Source organism: Nicotiana tomentosiformis, chromosome 8 (assembly GCF_000390325.3).
Source record: "Nicotiana tomentosiformis chromosome 8, ASM39032v3, whole genome shotgun sequence".
Taxonomy (NCBI): Eukaryota; Viridiplantae; Streptophyta; class Magnoliopsida; order Solanales; family Solanaceae; genus Nicotiana; species Nicotiana tomentosiformis.
In genome coordinates, this window is record NC_090819.1 from 98498884 (window position 1) to 98519136 (window position 20253).

Here is a 20253-nt window from a genome sequence, read left to right on the forward strand (position 1 = left end):
TCGCCGTAACACTCTCTAACGATGATGAGTTCTTATTTATCGCAATTATCTCTCGATCAATTACGATAATTTACTAGAAGTATTCTTTCGAACTACTCTATCTGACAATTCGTACAGCTCATAAATACCGCACCAAAGCATCATTATCTCTAATCCCGCTTTTAAATTCAAGTAAATAATATCTTAACTTACTTGAAAGTGGCGTTGTTCAACAACAATCTAATCAAGTATTCTCTCTCAAGCAACACAAGATAACTAGACATGATTAATCAAGGGCTCTTCAATTAACCACAAGAAAGACATAGTTGAACAATTAAAGAGTAAAAACGACTCAATTATATCAAAACACAATCAAGACTTCATCCAACAATTGGTTCCATCAATCCTAGATGACGGGTTTAGCTAATTATAACTGTGTAAATAATCATAGTAATATCTAGAAGTATTAAACTATAAATTAAAGGAAAGTGGAGAGAAAAACTCGAGTGATTCGTGCTTCCAAAGTGTTCCGTACCCTCATTCCTCTCTAATGATGTCCTCCCCCTAAAAACTAAGCTTATGAGATATTTATAAATATGGGTTGAGGTCTACACGTCCAAACATAATGATGAAATAAAAGTGGCTCGGATAAGTATCGTCGGTGCGGGGCATTGCCAGAAGCGCCAACATTACCCCGCGAGGCACTGTCAGAGGCACCAATATTTCCCTGCGAGGCACTGTCAGAGGCACCAACATTTCCCTGCGAGGCACTATCAGAGACGCCAATGACAGTGCCCTGGACAAAGCCTTGCACTGTCTATGACCATGATTTTTCATTGCCTTGCACGTCTTCTTTTATTGCTCCATTTTGTAGCTTGGAGGTACCATTTCGTGCAACTTTTCTTAACTTCATGTTCAAATATTCCTACACATAAAATAAACTCTATTAAGCTCAATTGTCGCACAAATTAGCATCCAAACAACAAGCAAGTAGGGTAAATAACATCAAAATATATGAAATTATAGCACGACATCACTTCACAGGGGTCTTAATTCTTCCTTTTCCAACTTAAAGGGGAACTTAACATTGTAAAGCTTTAGTTCTGCAACTAGTTTTAACATTTACTTTGTATTATTTAACTTTTCTAAATATTATAAATAAATAGTAATTTTTCGTAAAAAGGGGAGAAGAAATATTTTCTTCTACTTTTTCAATTTTTTTGTAGCGATAATAAACCAAGGAAAAAAATATTTGGAGTCAAATCCATATTTTGTGTGATAAACTCGCACAACTATCATAAAATTCAGAAATTTGTGCGATCGAGTAATACTTAATAGTGATAATATAACAACATAATTGAACGACTCGCAAGTAAAACTCATTAAGTAATGTGTCATATTTAAGAACGGGGCTTTTACATCTATACCCGATTTTGGGATCACAATTGAAGCTATACCCACTTTACAAAAATATTTGCAAGCCAACCCACTTTACGATCAACTTCAGACTTATCGTGTCTGTAGTTAAAAAAAATTAGTCTGAAGCGTAATGCACTTAAGGCTAATTAAGTCTAATGTGATGACTTGCCACGACACCATGCCACATAGGCACCATTTGGCATATGCTAATACAATGTGGAAGCTTACATAGGAGGAAATATAATATTTGTGAGAAGATTCTAGAGAAGTATGTACATTTCCTTTGAAAGACCCTAGATGCCTATGGATTTGCTAGGAAAGTCCTTGGAATCTTCTAGGTTTGTAAAGAATTCTAGAGAAAGCCTTTATCTTGTAAATATTAAGGACTTGTGTAACAATTAATATTTACACTTTAGCCCCTAAGAGACTAGTATATAAAGGGGGTCATCCAGTTGTAATTCACCAAGCAAACAATTCAAGTTCTCTCTAATACAAAACTTCCTTTAACAATTCTCTTGTGTTGTTTCTACCATTCTCTAAGCGATCTTGAGTGTGGTAAGACTGACTTGGCATAGCAAGAACGTGAGCAAGTTGTGCAAGATCATGAGCGAGTCGTCAAGTGTCGTACGTATACTTAGTTAACAACTAAGGACCTGACAACGTAGTATCAGAGCAAAGGTTGCAACTAAGGGAATGGCGAACGATGGAGAAATTAATTCTGCCAACACCCAACCCAGCGTCATCCAAGATGCTGCTGGCAAGAGTGGTCGTAACAAAAAGAGGAATGCCACCAATAAGAGCCAGGAGATGCCACCCGACGTTGTGTCAAACGAAGGGCTTACATCCCAAGAACTATCTGTCACTGAGGCGAGCGAGAATGAAGTGGAGGTCCTGCTCGAGGACGTCTCGCTCGGTAAAGAGTGGGTGATGAAGATGAACGCAGAGATGGACGCCGTTGAGATATTTGGCCAACGCTTGGGGAAGGTGGAAGGCACCCTTAGAGTTCTTGAGGGGCACACTCTTGAAGAGATTGAGAGTATCCAAAATGACTTGGAGGGACGTACACAGACCGAGATGGAACTAAGGTAAACCATCACTGCCTTAGAGTGCAGACTCATAGAGGCTTTGAGTACTATCGATGCTATGAAGGCAAATATAGAGTCACTCGAGGAGCATATTAGTGCTGGCGTGACCGAGGCATCCAATAATGTTATGGTGGCGAGGGAGGCCAAGATCGAGGCTCCCAAACCCTAGGTGTTCAAAGGTGTTCGTGATGCACAAGAAGTGGAAAATTTCCTTTGGCACTTGGAGAACTACTTCAGGCACGACAAAGTAAGGGACGATGAGGCCATGATCAACACTGCAGTGTTGTACCTCTCAGAGACTGCCATGCTATGGTGGAGACGGAAGATAACCGACGTGGATAAAGGTCTATGTACTATTGGCACATGGGATCAGTTCAAAGCCGAGTTCAAGCGATAGTTCTTTCCAAACAATGTCTTGTACCAGGCAAGGTACAAGCTTAGGGAGTTGAAGCAAACATGGAGTATACGTGTCTATGTCAAGGAGTTCACTACCCTTATGCTTCAAATCCCAAACCTGACCAATGATCACTTGTTGTTCCACTTCATAGACGAGTTGCAAAATTGGGCTAAGCAGGGGTTGCAACGCCGACAAGTCGTAGATATAGACCAAGCCATAGTGGAGGCCGAATCATTGATGGATTTCAGGCATGACAAGCACGACAAAGGCAAATGCAAAGAATCAAAGTTTAATAATGCCAAAGGTGGGGGAGACCATGGCAAAGGCAAGGAGATACAACAACAATACTACAAGACTCAAGATTCTAAAAAGTCGAGTGGCCATCAGGGCTATGCCGAGAAGAAGGCGCAGGCCGAGAAGAAGGGATGTTACATATGCGGACGGCCGCACAACTTTAGAAATTGTCCTGACCTAAAGAGCCTCATCTCCATGGTCTATTAACGGAAGGAGAAGCCGGAAGGAGAGAGTTCGGGAACCGCACAGTTAGGTATGATCGGATTATGTGGTGCTGTCACGAAGCAATCTATCCAACCTACCGAGAATGGCAATTAGTACGTGGATCTCACCATAAACAACAAGCATGCTCGTGCAATGGTAGATATTAGAGCAACTCATAATTTCGTGACTGAGGTTGCCACAAAGAGACTAGAATTGAAGCTTGCTCCAACCAACTCTCGCGTCAAGACCGTGAATGCGGAGGTACAGAATGCTCGTGGGGGTAGCTAATGGAGTTGGTGTCAAATTGGGAACTTGGAAAGGTATGACAAACTTTACCATAACCTCTATGGATATCTTTGACATCATATTGGGGCAAGAGTTCTTTAGGCATTGCCATACATTGATCGACCCCTACCTCCAACGTCTCTTGGTTATGGAGCGATAAGGATCTTGCATGGTACCTACAGTGACTATAACACACAGACAAAGCCAAGCCAACTTTCAGCTATGCAAGTTGTCAAGGGGATCAAGCAGGGGGATCCGATATTCGTGGCAACTATCGCAAGTCTGGAGGAAGCCAAGAGTTTTCAAGAGACACTGCCGCCTTGCATAGAGAAGTTGCTTGAGGAAAACAAAGATGTCATGCCCGAGGAGTTGCCTAAGCACTTGCCGCCTAGGCGAGAGGTGGATCACAAGATTGAGTTGGAGCCAGGGGCTAAGCCACCCGCATTTGCCCCATATCGTATGGCACCACCCGAGCTAGAGGAGCTCAGGAAAAAATTGAAAGAGCTGCTAGATGCTGGTCATATTCGCCCATCAAAGGCACCTTTCGGTGCACCAATATTATTCCAGAAGAAGAATGATAGACCGTTGCGCTTGTGCATAGACTACCGAGCACTTAATAAGGTCACAGTGAAGAATAAGTACCTGATCCCGCTCATTGCTGACTTTTTCGATAGACTTGGGCAAGCCAAGTACTTTACCAAGGTGGATATTCGCAAGGGCTACTACCGGGTTCGCATTGCATAAGGGGATGAACCGAAGACAACATGTGTGATGAGATATGGAGCCTTTGAGTGGTTGGTGATGCCCTTCGGCTTAACCAATACACCTGCCACATTTTGCACCCTTATGAACAAGATTTTCCATCCCTACCTTGATCATTCGTGGCAGTCTACCTAGACGACATAGTCATCTACAACAACACCTGAGAGGAGCATATAGAGTACTTAAGGAGGGTTTTCCAAGTCTTGCGGGAGAACGAGCTATACATCAAGAGGAAGAAATGCGAGTTTGCACAATCAAATGTGCACTTCTTAGGCCATGTTATTAGCAATGGCGAGCTTCGCATGGACGAGGCTAAGGTACGTGCTATCCAGGAGTGGGAGGCACCTATAAAGGTAACTAAATTAAGATCCTTCATTGGCCTTGTTAACTATTATCGTCGGTTCATCAGTGGCTACTCAGCAAAAGCCACACCATTGACTGAGTTGCTAAAGAAGAACAAGCCATGGGTTTGGACAGAGCATTGTCAAAAGGCATTTGAAGGCCTTAAGGCAACTGTAACAGAGGAGCCAGTCTTGGCACTACCTAACTTTGCCAGGACATTTGAGGTGCACACAGATGCCTCTGACTTTTCTATTGGGAGTGTCCTGATGCAGGATAAGCACCCCATAACATTTGAGAGCCATAAGTTAAATGAGACTGAGCGGCGTTACACGGTGCAAGAGAAGTAAAGGACTGCCATTGTGCATTTCCTTCGTACATGGAGACATTATTTTCTCGGGTCGAGGTTCGTGGTCAAGACAGAGAATATAGCTACTAGCTACTTTCAGACGCATAAGAAGCTCACACCAAAACAGGCTAGGTGGCAGGATTTCTTGGCCGAGTTTGATTATGTGCTGAAGTACAAGCCGGGCAAATGTAATGTTGTAGTTGATGTCTTGAGCCAGAAAGCCGAGCTTGCTACCATCACTTTAGCAAGTTGGGACATTCATGAGGCTATAAAAGAAGGCATGCAATATGATCCAGTAGCCAAACAGCTTATTGAGTTAGCCAACCAGGGCAAGACGAGACGTTTTTGGGTAGAAGACGACATATTGCTTACCACGGGTCGGCGAGTCTACGTGCCTAAGTTTTGAGACATTAGACGGCAGATCATAAGGGAGAGTCATGACACAATGTGGGCTGGTCATCCAGGCCAACGTCGCACTAAGGCCTTAGTTGAGTCAGTCTACTATTGGCCACACATGCGAGATGACATAGAATGTTATGTGCAGACTTATCTTGTCTGTCAGCTGGACAAGGTTGAGCAACAATAACCCGGAGGACTTTTGGGACCACTACCAGTCGTAGAGCGTCCATGGGAGAGCGTGACTATGTAATTTATCACTTGTCTACCGAAGTCTGATGGTTATGGTACTATTATGGTTGGCGTGGATAGATTTTCTAAATATTCCACCTTCATGCCCGCCTCACCAGGTTGCACTGCCAAGGAAGCCGCCAAGCTATTCTTTGAGAACGTGGTGAAGTATTAGGGGTTACCAAGGCATATTATCAGTGATCGAGACCCCCGCTTTACTGGGAACTTTTGGAGAGAGTTATTCGACATACTTGTCATAGAACTACACTTTTCCACTAGTTTCCACCCATAGACGGATGGACAGACGGAACGGGTCAATGCCTTACTGGAATGCTACTTGAGGCATTATATAAGTGCTCATCAGAAAGATTGGGCAAGGCTCCTAGACATCACCCAATTCTCTTATAACTTGCAGCGGAGTGAGTCCACGGGGCGGATACCATTTGAGCTAGTCACAGGCCAATATCAACAAACTCCACATTCATTACCAGTTGCGTTTGAGGGAAAGAGTTTGGGGGCTTATCATATGGCCAAAAGATGGGAGGAGCAGCTTGACACTGCTAAGTCCTACTTGGATAAGGTAGCTAAGAAGATGAAGAAGTTTGCAGACCGTAAGCGACGTCCCATGGACTATAGAGTTGGGGACATGGTAACAGTAAAATTTAACCCAAGACAGTTCAAGGCACTATGGGGGATGCATCAGAATCTGATTCGCAAGTATGAGGGGCCATTAAAGATATTCTCCAAGGTAGGCAAGATCCCATACAAGCTTGACATACCATCATATCTTAAGATCTATCATGTCTTCCATGACAGCATGCTTAAGCCATATCATGAAGACAAGGATGATCCGAGTAGGAGCCAATCAAGTCGAGTGCCTATTACTATCACCGCCTCACATGACCGGGAGATTGAGGCTATTATTGATTACCAAGCCAGGCGAAAATAAGGGCAGAAAGCCACCGTAATGTTCCTCGTCCATTGGAAGGGGCAATCTTCAGGGGAGGCCACGTAGGAACGATATAAAGACTTATGGCAATTCAAAGATAAGATCCGAGAGTTTATACAACAACATTGCACCGCGATCGTTGTAACATTAGGTGGGGGAGAGTGTGAAGACCCACCACATCACCATGCCACATAGGCACCATTTGGCATATATTAATACCATGTGGAAGCTTACATAGGAGGAAAGCTAGTATTTGTGAGAAGATTCCAGAGAAGTATGGATATTTCCCTTGGAAGACCCTAGATGCCTATGATTTTTCTAGGAAAGTCCTTGGAATCTTCTAGGCTTGTAGAGAATTCTAAAGAAAGCCCTTATCTTGTAAATAGTAAGGACTTGTGTAACAATTAATATTTACACTCTAGCCCTTAGGAGACTAGTAAATAAAGGGGGCCATCCATTTGTAATTTACCAAGCAAACAATTCAAGTTCTCTTTAATACAAAGCTTCCTTTAACAATTCTCTTGTATTTTTTCTACCATTCTCTTAGCGATCTTGAGTGTGCTAAGGCTAACTTGGCATAGCAAGAACGTGAGCAAGTTGTGCAAGATCGTAAGCGAGTTGTCAAGTGTCGTACGTGTACTTAGTTAACAACTAAGGACGTGACACTAAAGTACAAAAATGGCACTTAAGAAGCACTTAAGGCCAAGTAGGTCTGAAATACAATAAATATTTTCATGCACTTAAGGTCCAAGAGGTCTGAAGTGAAAAAATTGTACTTCGAATGTACTTAAGGCCAAATAGATCTAAAGTGCAACTAATGGTTTCATGCACTTAATGCCAAATAAGTCTGAAGTGAAATTGCACTTTAGATGCACTTAGGGCCAAACATGTCTGAAGTGCAAACAATGGTTTTATGCACTTAAGGCCAAAAAGTCTGAAGTAAAAAAATTACACTTCAGATACACTTAAGGCCAAATAGGTCTGAAGTGCAACCAACGTTTTCATGCACTTAAGACCAAATAGGTCTGAAGTGCAAATTGCCCAAAAACAGAAAGTTGTTCTTCGAATTTTAATAATCCAATATATGATTTAACACCTAAATCTACTCTATATGAGCTCAAATTTGAAACATAACCTCCAAATATCATCAAGAACAAACCCCAATCACCAATTCGTTAAAACAACAATAAATCTAACAAACTCATTTTACAATTAAGAAAAAGAAGAATAAGAAATCCTATGCAGTAGTAAAAAATAAAGCGCCACAACAGCTCACCATTGTAAAATATCATAAACTACCTTAAAATATGTTCACAAATACCATATAAAATTATTGTTACTCGAAGAAGAAAAAGAAGAAAAAGAAAAAGGCCTGAAGTTATTTAAACTTTGGGTACTAGTTTAAAAAAATTTAAAAAGTGGGTACATGTTAAATGGGGACAACCAAACAGGGCGCCTCGTGCAATTTTTACTTCAAGAATTATCTACTATCTCCTCTTTTTATTTGGACTTGGTAAATTGTTCATTTTCATATGAACATATATACTCCTTCGATTTTGCAATAGTCCAATCATCTTTTGCTAAAAGATTTAACCTTAGTAGTCACCATCCGGCCTACTAAACTAAAAATAGTCGATGAATGTATAATATATGTATAATCCATATATAACATGTGTATAACCATGAATAATCTTTATATATTCAATATATACTAGCTAGAAAAATAAACAATGAACTTGATCGGCTATTTGTATAAAGATCCTTGCAGATAGTACTGAGTAAAAATTGCCCGGGGCGCCCTATTTGTTCGCCCCCATTTAACCTGTATCCACTTTTTATTTTTATTTTTAAACTTGTACCCACTGTTTAAACAACTTCAGGCCTTTTTCTCATCTTTATTCTTCTTCAGGTAACAATGGTTTTATATGGTATTTGTGAACATATTTTAAGGTAGTTTATGATATTTTACAGTGGTAAGCTATTGTGGAGCTTTATTTTTTTTTACTATTGCTTAGGATTTTTTCTCTTTCTTTTTCTTAATTGCAAAATGGGTTCGTTAGATTTATTATTATTTTGACAAATTGATGATTGAGATTTGTTCTTGATGATATTTGGAGGTTATGTTTCAAATTTGAGCTCATTTGGAATAGATTTAGGTATTAAATCATATATTGGATTATTAAAATTCGAAAAACAAATTTCTGTTTCTCGGCATTTGCTTTTTTGAGGCCTATTTGGCCTTAAGTGCATGAAAACGTTGGTTGCACTTCATACCTTTTGGCTTTAAGTGCATCTGAAGTGTAGTTTTTTACTTCAGACCTATTGGCCTTAAGTATAGGAAAACGTTTGTTGCACTTCAGACCTTTTGGCCTTAAGTGCATCTGAAGTGCAATTTTTCACTTCAGACTCATTGGCCTTAAGTGCATGAAATCATAGGTTGCACTTCAGACCTATTTGGCCTTAAATGCATCTGAAGTATAATTTTTCACTTCAGAGTTATTGGCCTTAAGTGCATGAAACCATAGGTTGTACTTCAGACGTATTTGGCCTTAAGTGCATCTGAAGTGCAATTTTTCACTTCAGACTTATTGACCTTAAGTGTAGGAAAATATTTATTGTACTTCGAACCTTTTTGGCCTTAAGTACATCTGAAGTACAATTTTTCACTTTAGACTTATTGGCATTAAGTGCATAAAACTATTAATTGCACTTCAGACCTATTTGGCCTTAAGTGCATCTGAAGTGCAATATTTTTCACTTCAGATTAATTTTTTTTAAACTTCAGACCCGATAAGTCTGAAGTTGATCGTAAAGTGGGTAGGCTTGCAATTCTTTTTGCAAAATGGGTATAGGTTCAATTGTAACCCTAAAATCGAGTATGTCACGACCCCAATTTTTCTCTGTAGGATATCATGATATAACATAGTCTCTAAGACTAGGTAAGCCTAATATTTACGCAGAAATAACTGCATAATAATAAACTCTCAAATACTCAACATCTATATAGAATAAACTTCGCTGTTCAACATATATAATTCCCCCAAAACCTGGTGATATCGAGTCACAAGCTCTACAACGATATCATAGTCATCCCTATACAACTATATCTAATAAAAAGAGAAAAACATAGAAATAAATAGAAGGTGATTCCGAGGCATGCAGACGCCAGCAGGTGTACCTTGAAGTCTCCAAGTATGAACTCAAATCATTGATGTCTGGACTGGTAGGAGGTACCTGAATCTGCACAAAAGATGTGCAGAAATATAGCATGAGTACACCACAACGGTACCCAATAAGTGTCAAGCCTAACCTCAGTAGAGTAGTGACGAGGTCAGGTCAAGGCCCTATTTTAATAAATAAATAAATAAAAGTTAGAACGAGTAATTTAACAGTGCAATGATAATAATAAATGAAATAAAACAAGTAAGGAAGGTACCAAAATTTACTACACAGAACTCAAGCAATTAATGCATCACGGAAGAAAACAAGGAATGTTATGCCAAGGAAACAAAGTAACTAGGCACAAGTGAAGTAAAAGAGTAATACCAACAAAAGCCACTACCGAGGTACCGCCTCATAGTCTCAAATCACAATAATAAATCACAATCTTTCCATTGTCCCGCGTTTTAGCCCACCTTATCACACCGCATGGCTTCTAGTAGTTCCCCTACTAGCCACGCATATCAAGCTCACCTTATCTCACCGCATGCGTTTCAATACTAAAACCATATAGCACCGCATGCGTATCAATATCATAACGTATCACAAATCGCACCTCAATTGTCCAATATCACAACTTACCACAGAAACCGACAATAACAGTATTTTCACAATAAAGAGACCATGGCTCAACCACAATGTACACAAGAGTCTCAACAATAATAACCGATAGTGAATAACGCAACAAGAATAGTATTTCACAACTGAATAGTTTGCCCCAATGCGAATCACGACCTATATAACTTAATACCATTTTAACAGCAAGGTTCCAAGAATAACAACTTCAAGTAAAGAGTTCAACGGTTACACAATGAATACGGAATAAAGGAAACAAAAACTTCAACTAAACATGTAGAGCAATTAGTAAGTAAGAGATAAGTCAAGTAGAACATATGAAAATAGACTAATGATGATGAATATAACATGTTAAGATAACTCAATTAAGGCATGAAAGGAATCTACATAGCTAAAACCGTTAAATTTCCATATTTACACATCATAATTATCACAAAACAATACCAATCCTAAGGGGTAATTCCCGCACACAAAGTTAGGCAAGACACTTACCTCAAAACACGCTAACTCAATCCACTAATAGGCCTTTTCCTCGATTATCCAACTCTGAACGGCTCGAATCTAGTCAAGACAACTTCATAGCATAAATATAAACTATAGGAAACTAATTCGAGTAATAAAGTTATGATCTTTGCAAAGAAATAAAAAGTCAACTCAAAAATTCAATCCGGGTCCGCGTCTGGGAACCCGACCAAAATTATAAAATCCAAACACACATTCGATAATGAGTCCAACCATGCAAGATTTACTCAAATTCGACCTCAAATCACCTTTCAAAACTCAAAAATTTAGTCTAGGAAATTTTCACAATTTCCCCCCAAATTTTCAACTCAGATCCCTAATTAGATGATGAAAATAGTAATAGATTTATGAAATATAGTCCATTCCGAGTTAGATTCACTTACCCCAATAATTTCCTTGAATAATGCTCGAAAAATCACCTCACACCGAGCTCTCTAGGTCCAAATTATGAAAAATGAGATAGAACCCTCGTTTTGAAACTTAAATTCTGCTGCCCAGGTGCTCTTCTTTGCATACGCGGAATACGTCTCGCGTTCGCGAAGCACAAATATACTCAGCTGTCAAAATCCTCTTCGCGAACACGAGATCCCCCACGCGAACGCGATGAACACTGAGCCCAGGCCAACGTGAATGCGACCCCTCATACGCGAACGCGGCGAACAACTCCCTATACCTTTGCGAACGCGAAGAAAAAACCTCACCTACCTCCCAGATACCCTTCGCGAACGCATGACCTCTCTCGCGAACGTGAAGAAGGAAACCAGATATCAGAAAATTCAGCAGCTTCAGCAATTTTTCAAGGTTCCGAAATGCGCCGAACATGATTTGAATTACACTCGAGGCCCCCAGGACCTCAACTAAATATACCAACAAGTCCTAAAACATCATACGAACATGTTCAAAGCGTCAAAATCACATCAAACAATACCACAACCACGAATCGCGCATCGATTCAAGCCTAAGTAACTTATGAACTTGCGAATTTCAAAACAAATGCCGATTCATACCAAAACAACTCCGATTGACTCCAAGTTTTGCACACAAGTCATAAATGACATGAAGGACCTATTCCAACTTTCGGAATCGGATTCCTACTCCGATATCAATAAAGTCAACTCCCGGTCAAACTTTTCAATCTTTCAAACCTTCAACTTTCTAACTTTCGCCAATTCACGCCGAAATGACCTACAGACCTCCAAATCAACATCCGGATACACTCCTAAGTCTAAAATCACCATACGAAGATATTGAAACCGTCAAAATTTTATTCCGGAGTCATCTACACAATCAAACTACGGTCAATTCTTACAACTTAAACCTCCAACTTATGGACTATGTGTCCCATTTCACTCCGAAACTCACCCGAAAACAAAACCAAATACCCCGATAAGTCATATAATCACAATATAACATAAAGGAGGTAATAAATAGGGGATCGGGACTAAAATACTCAAAATGACTAGTCGAGTCGTTACAGAGTATAGATGCAAAAGCCCCTAGTACCGAAGGTTGATGAACCGTAATATAGACTAGCCGGAAAGCTACTTCTGGACATGTTTGATCTAATATTATACCTCTATACCATGGTCCAAAAAGTGTTGTTGACCCATTGCCACTACTCTGGTTAACATGCCCAAGTTAAAGCCCGTGAACATAAAGTTTGCTTAAATTTAGAGCAACTGGTTTCTGTTTTTATATGATTTTCTTTAATTGTTCTTCTTAGATCATACATTAGGATGGGACAAGGACAGATCCAAAATTTTAGATCTGTTTTTGTATTTTTTTTCTTGCCTCTATATATACACTGACAGGATCTATCAAATTAAAATTAGTGAATGTCGCGAATTAATTTCTGAATTTCATGGATGATAAATGAATGGATCAAAATGGAAGTCTTAGAGATATGTTATTTAATTCTGTATGAATAGAAGAACGACAAATATGAAAGCAACCATAGATAGCCTTCATTTACCTCTTCTCCCCCATCCCTTTTCCTTTTAAGGGGTTTGTGGTTCAAGGGGATGCGAGCATGGGATGAATCTAAGTTCGATTAATTAGAAAAGAAAAGAAACCAGAAAAGAAGAGTTGAAAATGTTACCCTACATATTCATTTTCTACACACAAAAAATAAAAAGAATACGGTTTAAATTAATCAAGATCACCAAGTTCTTGCAATTGTAAAGTGAAATTGTCATAGTGAGGCAATTAGTACAAACAATTCATCCTATGTCACAACGAGATTAATTTAAAGAATATCTTTTAGTTTAGGCTAGGAAGATTTGTATTTATTTATTAAAGTTACCCAGACATAGGCTGGATGGCGTTGTATTTCAAAAAAGCACAGTGAAGAGGGTTTAACCTGACCTCGGAAGAAGACAACAATGATGATTCCATCACCCAAAAAAAATTAGGTATATACAACGTCCTCCTAACTGAAAAGATTAGTATACAAGAGCCTAGCTTACAAAGAAATTGCACTTGTCTTACTTAGACCTTATGCTAGGTAACTGCCACTTATCTAAGAGGAAGGGAACTTTAGTAGACTTAGGAAGTTGCTGATAGGTATGACAGAGCAATCTCTAGTTAGATGTAGTAGTCAGTTTAGCTAAAGAATCTGCCACTTGATTTTCTTCTCTAAAGGAGTGCTTCACAGTCACTTTCGTAATCTCAATGATGTTGATAGTTCAGTCTATGACTATTTTGATCTTCATATTGTTAGTAGTCTTGTTTGTGAGCATGTTGGCGATGACCATAGAATCCAGTTCAAGAGCAAAATTAGTGTACCCCAAATGATTGCACCATTTCCCTCCAAACTCTACTGCAATTGCCTCAGCCATATTGTTGCTTTCGCAAGTAATAGGAACAGAGAAGGCCATAATTAAATTGCCCTTGCTATCCTTGATGATGCCTCCAATTCATGCTTTCCCACTTTCATTAATATAACTACCATCTGTGTTTACCTTGACGGTGCCACTTGAAGGAGGTTGCCACATGACTTGTATTGACACTCAATTTTGACCCTCTGTATTTAAAAATTAATTTCTGCAGTCTTCCTAGTAAAAAATGATAAAATATAATTTTTGCACATTATTCAGCTTTTATGCAATTTATTAATATTATTCCTATTTTCACAAAATATAGAATTTTTATCATTTTTACAATTAGTTAAATATTATAATTTTTGTGTTTTTTCCAAAAGTCAAATAATTTATTGATAATTGTCTTATTTTCAAAATATTAGGATATTTCTATCAATTCATTATCATTTAAAAAATATATAAAATAATTACTACAACAATACCGTAGTAGTTAGTATCTTCAAATAAATACCGGAAACCATAATTTTCAATTAAATAATAATTTTTAAATTTATAGCACGATCTAGTAATAATATGGTAGCCAGTTGAATTTATTTCAAAAATACGGATCAGGTCCAGTCAAATCAATATCTTGTCAGCGTCCGATGCGACAACACATTTGATGTGACATTTGACGTGACTAAACATCCGAGATGACAATACATATGACGCGACAAGTCATATTGATGTGATAATAAATAAGGCAAAATACATAAGTTACCCTTAAATTATGAGTTAAATCCCTGTTACACACTTTCTGACCACGAAAATCATATTACACACTCAACCTTTACAGAATATGTCTAGTACACACTACTTTTGACCAGGTATATTACACGTAAAAAGTGCGCGTGAGGAGGTGAAAAATATGTTTATGCATCTTTATATCAACAGTTCAAATTTAATAAAGTTGATCCTATGGTCCAACTTAATTGTTTTTCTATTTTTAATTTCTTTTATTTTCCTCTCCAATCCCATGACCAGCGAAACCCCCCATGTTCTCTTCCATCGAACCCCATCGTTTCATTTCAATCAATTACTCCAACAAGAAAATGCAAGATTTTTTTATGTTTATGGGTGACCCAATAAGTTTAAGACCCATAATTAATATTTAATTAATGAGCAAATCTTATCCGTCCGATCAGTTACTTGATGAACGTACCGGATCAAGTGAGAACCTCTATAAATTGGTCATCTCTCCACCCATTAAGGTTACCGTATTTTATTTTTCTCTTTTCCATCACTAAAGTCGGCGATAACGAAAGCTAAGGTAAGGGGCGAGAAACCAATTTGAATTAACGTTTCCGCTTCACAATGATGGCTTACGATTCAGGTATGTTTTTTGTACGATTTTGTATAAGATTATCATGTTCAAGATCCTGGTATGCAATTAAAATTTATGCTCACATGTGGTATCACGAGCCTGGATATTTGAACTGATAATCTTCGTAAAAGAAAGACTATATCTTTATGTTGATGCGTACTGTTCTAATTGGATTTGTAATAATCTCGTATCTGATTCCAGTTCTTTTAATTTGGGGATATCTAATAAAGTATGAAATTTCTTTTATGAACTGCTAGTAATAAATTATGTCAAATTTTCTATTTGAACGAAGAAAGGTCGGACGCCGTGATGAATTTTGCCCTGTGATGAATTTTGCTTAAGATTCACCAATAAAGTGTTACTACAGTTAACGAAATCTAATGAAGTTTTATATTGGGAATGAATATTTGTGAAATTAAATTACTCTACAATCCCACCTGAATGTACTTTTTTCTTTAAAGCAGTAACCTTCAATGTTTGATTCTTTATGTATTAGGTATCCATTTAAAGTTTGCCTCCAATATTTATGTTGTCTAAATTTCTCATTTTGAATGCCTTAAGGATATTATGTTCCAACGTTCTAAGCCATTATGAAAAATTCTTTTTTTATGAAAGATTTAAAAATTAGACCAGTTACTGTTTAACTTTAGGCTATGAAGTAATTTATTTTGGTTTATTTAATAATTTGTTTTGGGCTATTAGTTGATAAAGCTATTTATTGTTTATTTTATGTATGTGATTAATGTGTATATAGTTTGTTAGTCACCAAAGTGACCAAACTAGATTGTTTAAAGTAATCACATGCATAAAATCTTATGATCTCTATTTTGTGTGTGCACTTGTGTTATATAGTTTGTTAGTCACCAAAGTGGCCAAACTAGTTTGTTTATGAAAATATGCATATATAAAATTATAGTTTATTCATGAAATTAATAAAATGCTTATAATTAAAAATTAGTGGATAAATTAATTTTCACTATTGCTAGAACTTAAGGATTTTACCCAGAGGTGAATCAATTATTATATGAATAGTGAATATGATGAGGTAAATTAATATTCTTAGTCAAATATATATTGTCTGTCCAAAGATGGCATATATATATTTGGTTAAAAATATTTAATTACCTATTAAAGACTAAATAACATTTAAATTATGATAGTGTGTCGTAGTATTTACCCAAAGGAGAATTGCGATATGCTTTAACTATTTTGTTGAATCCATATTGATTTGTGAGAATGTATTATCTATTTTGCAGCTATTTCTTTTCATTCGCATGCTTCGTCTGTTACTGTGTTCAACGGATTAAACTTCTCTGAATGGCGTGAACAAGTCCAGTTCTACTTAGGTGTGATGGATCTTGACTTGGCTCTGCTGAATGATAAGCCCGCTGCCATTACTGATTCGAGCAGTGCGGATGAGAAGTCTTTCCATAAAGCATGGGAACGCTCTGACAGGCTAAGCCTTACGTTTATGCGAATGAATATTGCCAACAACATTAAGAGTACTATTCCACAAACTGAAAGTGCCAGGGAATACCTGAAGTTTGTGGAAGAACGTTTTCGTTCTGCAGATAAGTCTCTCGCTGGTACACTAATGGCCGAACTCACGACCATGAAGTTTGATGGGTCGCATAGTATGCAAAACAATATCATCGAGATGACTAACATTGCAGCAAGACTTCAGACCTTGGGGATGAAAGTGGATGATTCCTTCTTGGTTCAGTTTATTCTGAACTCGTTGCCTCCTAAGTATGGACCATTTCAAATTAACTATAACACTATTAAGGATAAGTAAAATGTTAGTGAATTGTCCAGTATGCTTACTCAGGAGGAGTCAGGACTTAAGAAGCAAGGGAGTCATTCAATCAACCTCATGGGACAAGGAGCTGGTAAAGGACTTAAAGTGAAGCCCAACAAGTTCAAAAAGAAGAAAGCACATGCTAAAGCTCCACAGGATGCTAAGAAAGAACATAAGGCAGATACGTGTCATTTCTGTAACAAGGAAGGACACTATCAGAAAGAAAGATTGCCTGAAACGTAAAGCTTGGTTCGAAAAGAAAGGTACAATTAATACTTTTATATGTTTCGAATCAAATTTAATAGAAGTTCCTAAAAATACTTGGTGGCTTGATTCTGGTGCAACTGCTCGTGTATCTACTACGTTGCAGGGATTCCTTACGATCCAAACTACAAATCCAAATAAGGATTTCTTGTTCATGGGAAATCGTATGAAGGCTCCAATTAAAGGCATAGGGACTTATCGTTTGACCATGGAGACTGGACGTCACCTTGATCTATTACAGACTCTTTATGTACCTTCAGTTTATAGGAATTTGATTTCTCTTTCAAGACTTGATGTTTATGGATTTGATTTAAAGTTTGGAAATGGATGTTTCAATTTATATAAGAATACTATTTTTTATGGTTCTGGTTTTCTTAGTGATGGTTTATATAAATTGAAACTCGATATTAGTTTTTCTGAATCCCTTCTTACTATTCAATATAATGTTGGAATTAAACGTAGTTCACTAGATGAAAGTTCTGCTTACTTGTGGCATAAACGTTTGGGTCATATATCCAAAGAAAGATTAAAAAGATTAGTAAAGAATGAGATTCTTCCGAATCTAAATTTTACTGATCTTACTATATGTTTGGATTGCATTAAGGGAAAGCAAACCAAGCAAAGTAAGAAAGGTGCCACAAGAAGCACCCAGCTTTTTGCAATTATATACACCGATATTTGTGGACCCTTTGATGTTCCATCTTTTGGTGGAGAAAAATATTTTATCACTTTTATCGATGACTTTTCACGTTATGGATACATCTATTTGCTGAAAGAAAAATCTCAAGCAACAGATGCTCTCAAAGTGTTTGTTAATGAGGTTGAAAGGCAATTAGATACAAAGGTGAAAATCATTAGGTCAGATAGAGGTGGTGAATATTATGAAAAATATAATGAATCAGGACAATGTCCAGGTCCATTTACGAAGTTTCTCGAGGAACATGGCATATGTGCACAGTATACTATGCCAGGAACACCTCAACAAAATGGTATTGCAGAAAAGCATAATCGAATACTTATGGATATGGTTAGGAGCATGATAAGTAATTCCTCATTATCCAAATCATTGTGGATGTATGCTCTTAAAACCGTTGTATATTAAGTAAGGCAGTTCCAAAGACCCATTTTGAACTGTGGACAAGAATGAAACATAGTTTAAGGCACCTGCATGTTTGAGGTTGCCCAGTGAAAGCTAAAGTTTATAATCCACAAGAAAAGATATTAGATTCTCAAACAGTAAGTGGTTACTTTATTGGTTACCCAGAAAAATCTAAAGGGTATGTGTTTTACTGTCCAAATCATAGTTCGAGAATTGTTGAAACCGGTAATGCAAGATTTATTGAGAATGGTGAAGTTAGTGGGAGTGTTGAAAAGCAAAGTGTGGAAATAAAAGAGGTGAGGGTCAATATTCTATTACCCACGAATGTGCCTACTTTCACACAAATATCAAATATTATTCCAGTTATTGAAGAACACTTTGACAACACTGAGCAACATTTGGATGAAACACTTCATGAAGAAACTAACTCACAAATATCTGACACAAATGAACCACAAGAAATGCCATTAAGAAAATCTCAAAGAGTTAGAAAATCGGCTATTTCGGATGATTACGTGGTTTATTTGCAAAAATCAGATTTTGACATTGGTCTTAATAAGGATCCGGTTTCATTTTCACAAGCCATAGAAAGTAACGAGTCTGACAATTGGATTGATGCCATGAAGGAAGAGCTAAAGTCCATGGAATACAATAAAGTCTTGGATCTCGTTGAATTGCCAGAAATTTCTAAAAGAATCGGGTGTAGATGGGTCTTTAAGACCAAACGTGATTCAAATGCCAATATTAAACGATACAAAACCAGACTTGTTGCCAAGGGTTATACTCAGAAAGGAGGCATTGATTATAAAGAGACCTTTTCACCGGTCTCAAAGAAAGACTCGTTAAGAATTATTAAGGCGTTGGTGGCTCATTATGATTTAGAGTTACACTAAATGGATATGAAAACTGCCTTTCTTAATGGAGAGCTCGAGGAGGAAGTTTATATGGACCAACCAGAGGGTTTCGAAACTTAAAGGAAAAGGTCAAATGGTGTGTAAACTGAAGAAGTCAATATATGGACTTAAACAAGCCTCACGACAATGGTATATAAAGTTTAATGATACCATAACATCTTTTGGATTTGTGAAAAATACCGTTGATCGATGTATATACCAAAAGATCAGTGGGAGCAAGTTTATATTTTTAGTCCTATATGTTGATGATATTCTAATTGCTGCTAATGATTTAGGCATATTGCGTGAGACTAAAGATTTTCTCTCTAAGAATTTTGAAATGAAAGATATGGGTGAGGCATCCTATGTGATAGGAATAGAAATATTCCGTGATAGATCACAAGGATTATTATGATTGTCTCAAAAAGGCTATATCGAAAGAGTTCTAGAGAGATTTAACATGAATAATTGTTCAGCAGGAATTGTTTCAATTCAAAAAGGGGACAAATTTAGTCACATGCAATGCCCTAAGAATAATGTAGAACGAAAGGAAATGGAATCAATTCCTTACTCTTCTATTGTTGGTAGTCTGATGTATGCTCATACTTGCACAAGACTGCATATTAGTTTTGTGGTCGGGATGCTGGGAAGATACCAGTGTAACCCAGGAATTGATCACTCGAAAGCTGCAAAGAAAGTTTTGAGGTACATGAAAGGAACGAAGGATTATATGCTTATGTATAGGAGATCCAAGCATTTGGAAGTTGTTGGATACTCGGATTCAGATTTCGCTGGATGTATTGACACTAGAAAGTCCACGTTTGGTTATTTCTTCCAATTAGCTGAAGGAGCAATATCGTGAAAGAGTGCCAAACAGTCTGTCATTGCTACATCTATAATGGAAGCAGAATTTGTGGCATGTTTTGAAGCCACAATTCATGTATTATGGTTGCGAAACTTTATTTCAGGACTTGGGGTTGTCGACATCATTACCAAGCCGTTGAAAATTAA

At 37.7% G+C, this 20253-nt stretch overlaps 2 protein-coding genes across 2 annotated transcripts; both read left to right on the top strand.

Annotated features, from left to right (window-relative positions):
- Positions 1 to 15181: 15181 nt before the first annotated feature.
- Positions 15182 to 16983, top strand: LOC104099463 (uncharacterized). The gene is made up of 2 exons (XM_009606469.3): positions 15182 to 15197; positions 16445 to 16983. The coding sequence occupies exons 1-2, from the start codon at positions 15182 to 15184 to the stop codon at positions 16981 to 16983; spliced, it is 555 nt and encodes a 184-aa protein (XP_009604764.3).
- Positions 16984 to 19702: 2719 nt separating this feature from the next.
- LOC138897874 (secreted RxLR effector protein 161-like) lies at positions 19703 to 20104 on the top strand. Its single transcript, XM_070183894.1, has one exon. It carries the CDS (start codon positions 19703 to 19705, stop codon positions 20102 to 20104), a length of 402 nt encoding a protein of 133 aa, XP_070039995.1.
- Positions 20105 to 20253: the final 149 nt, after the last annotated feature.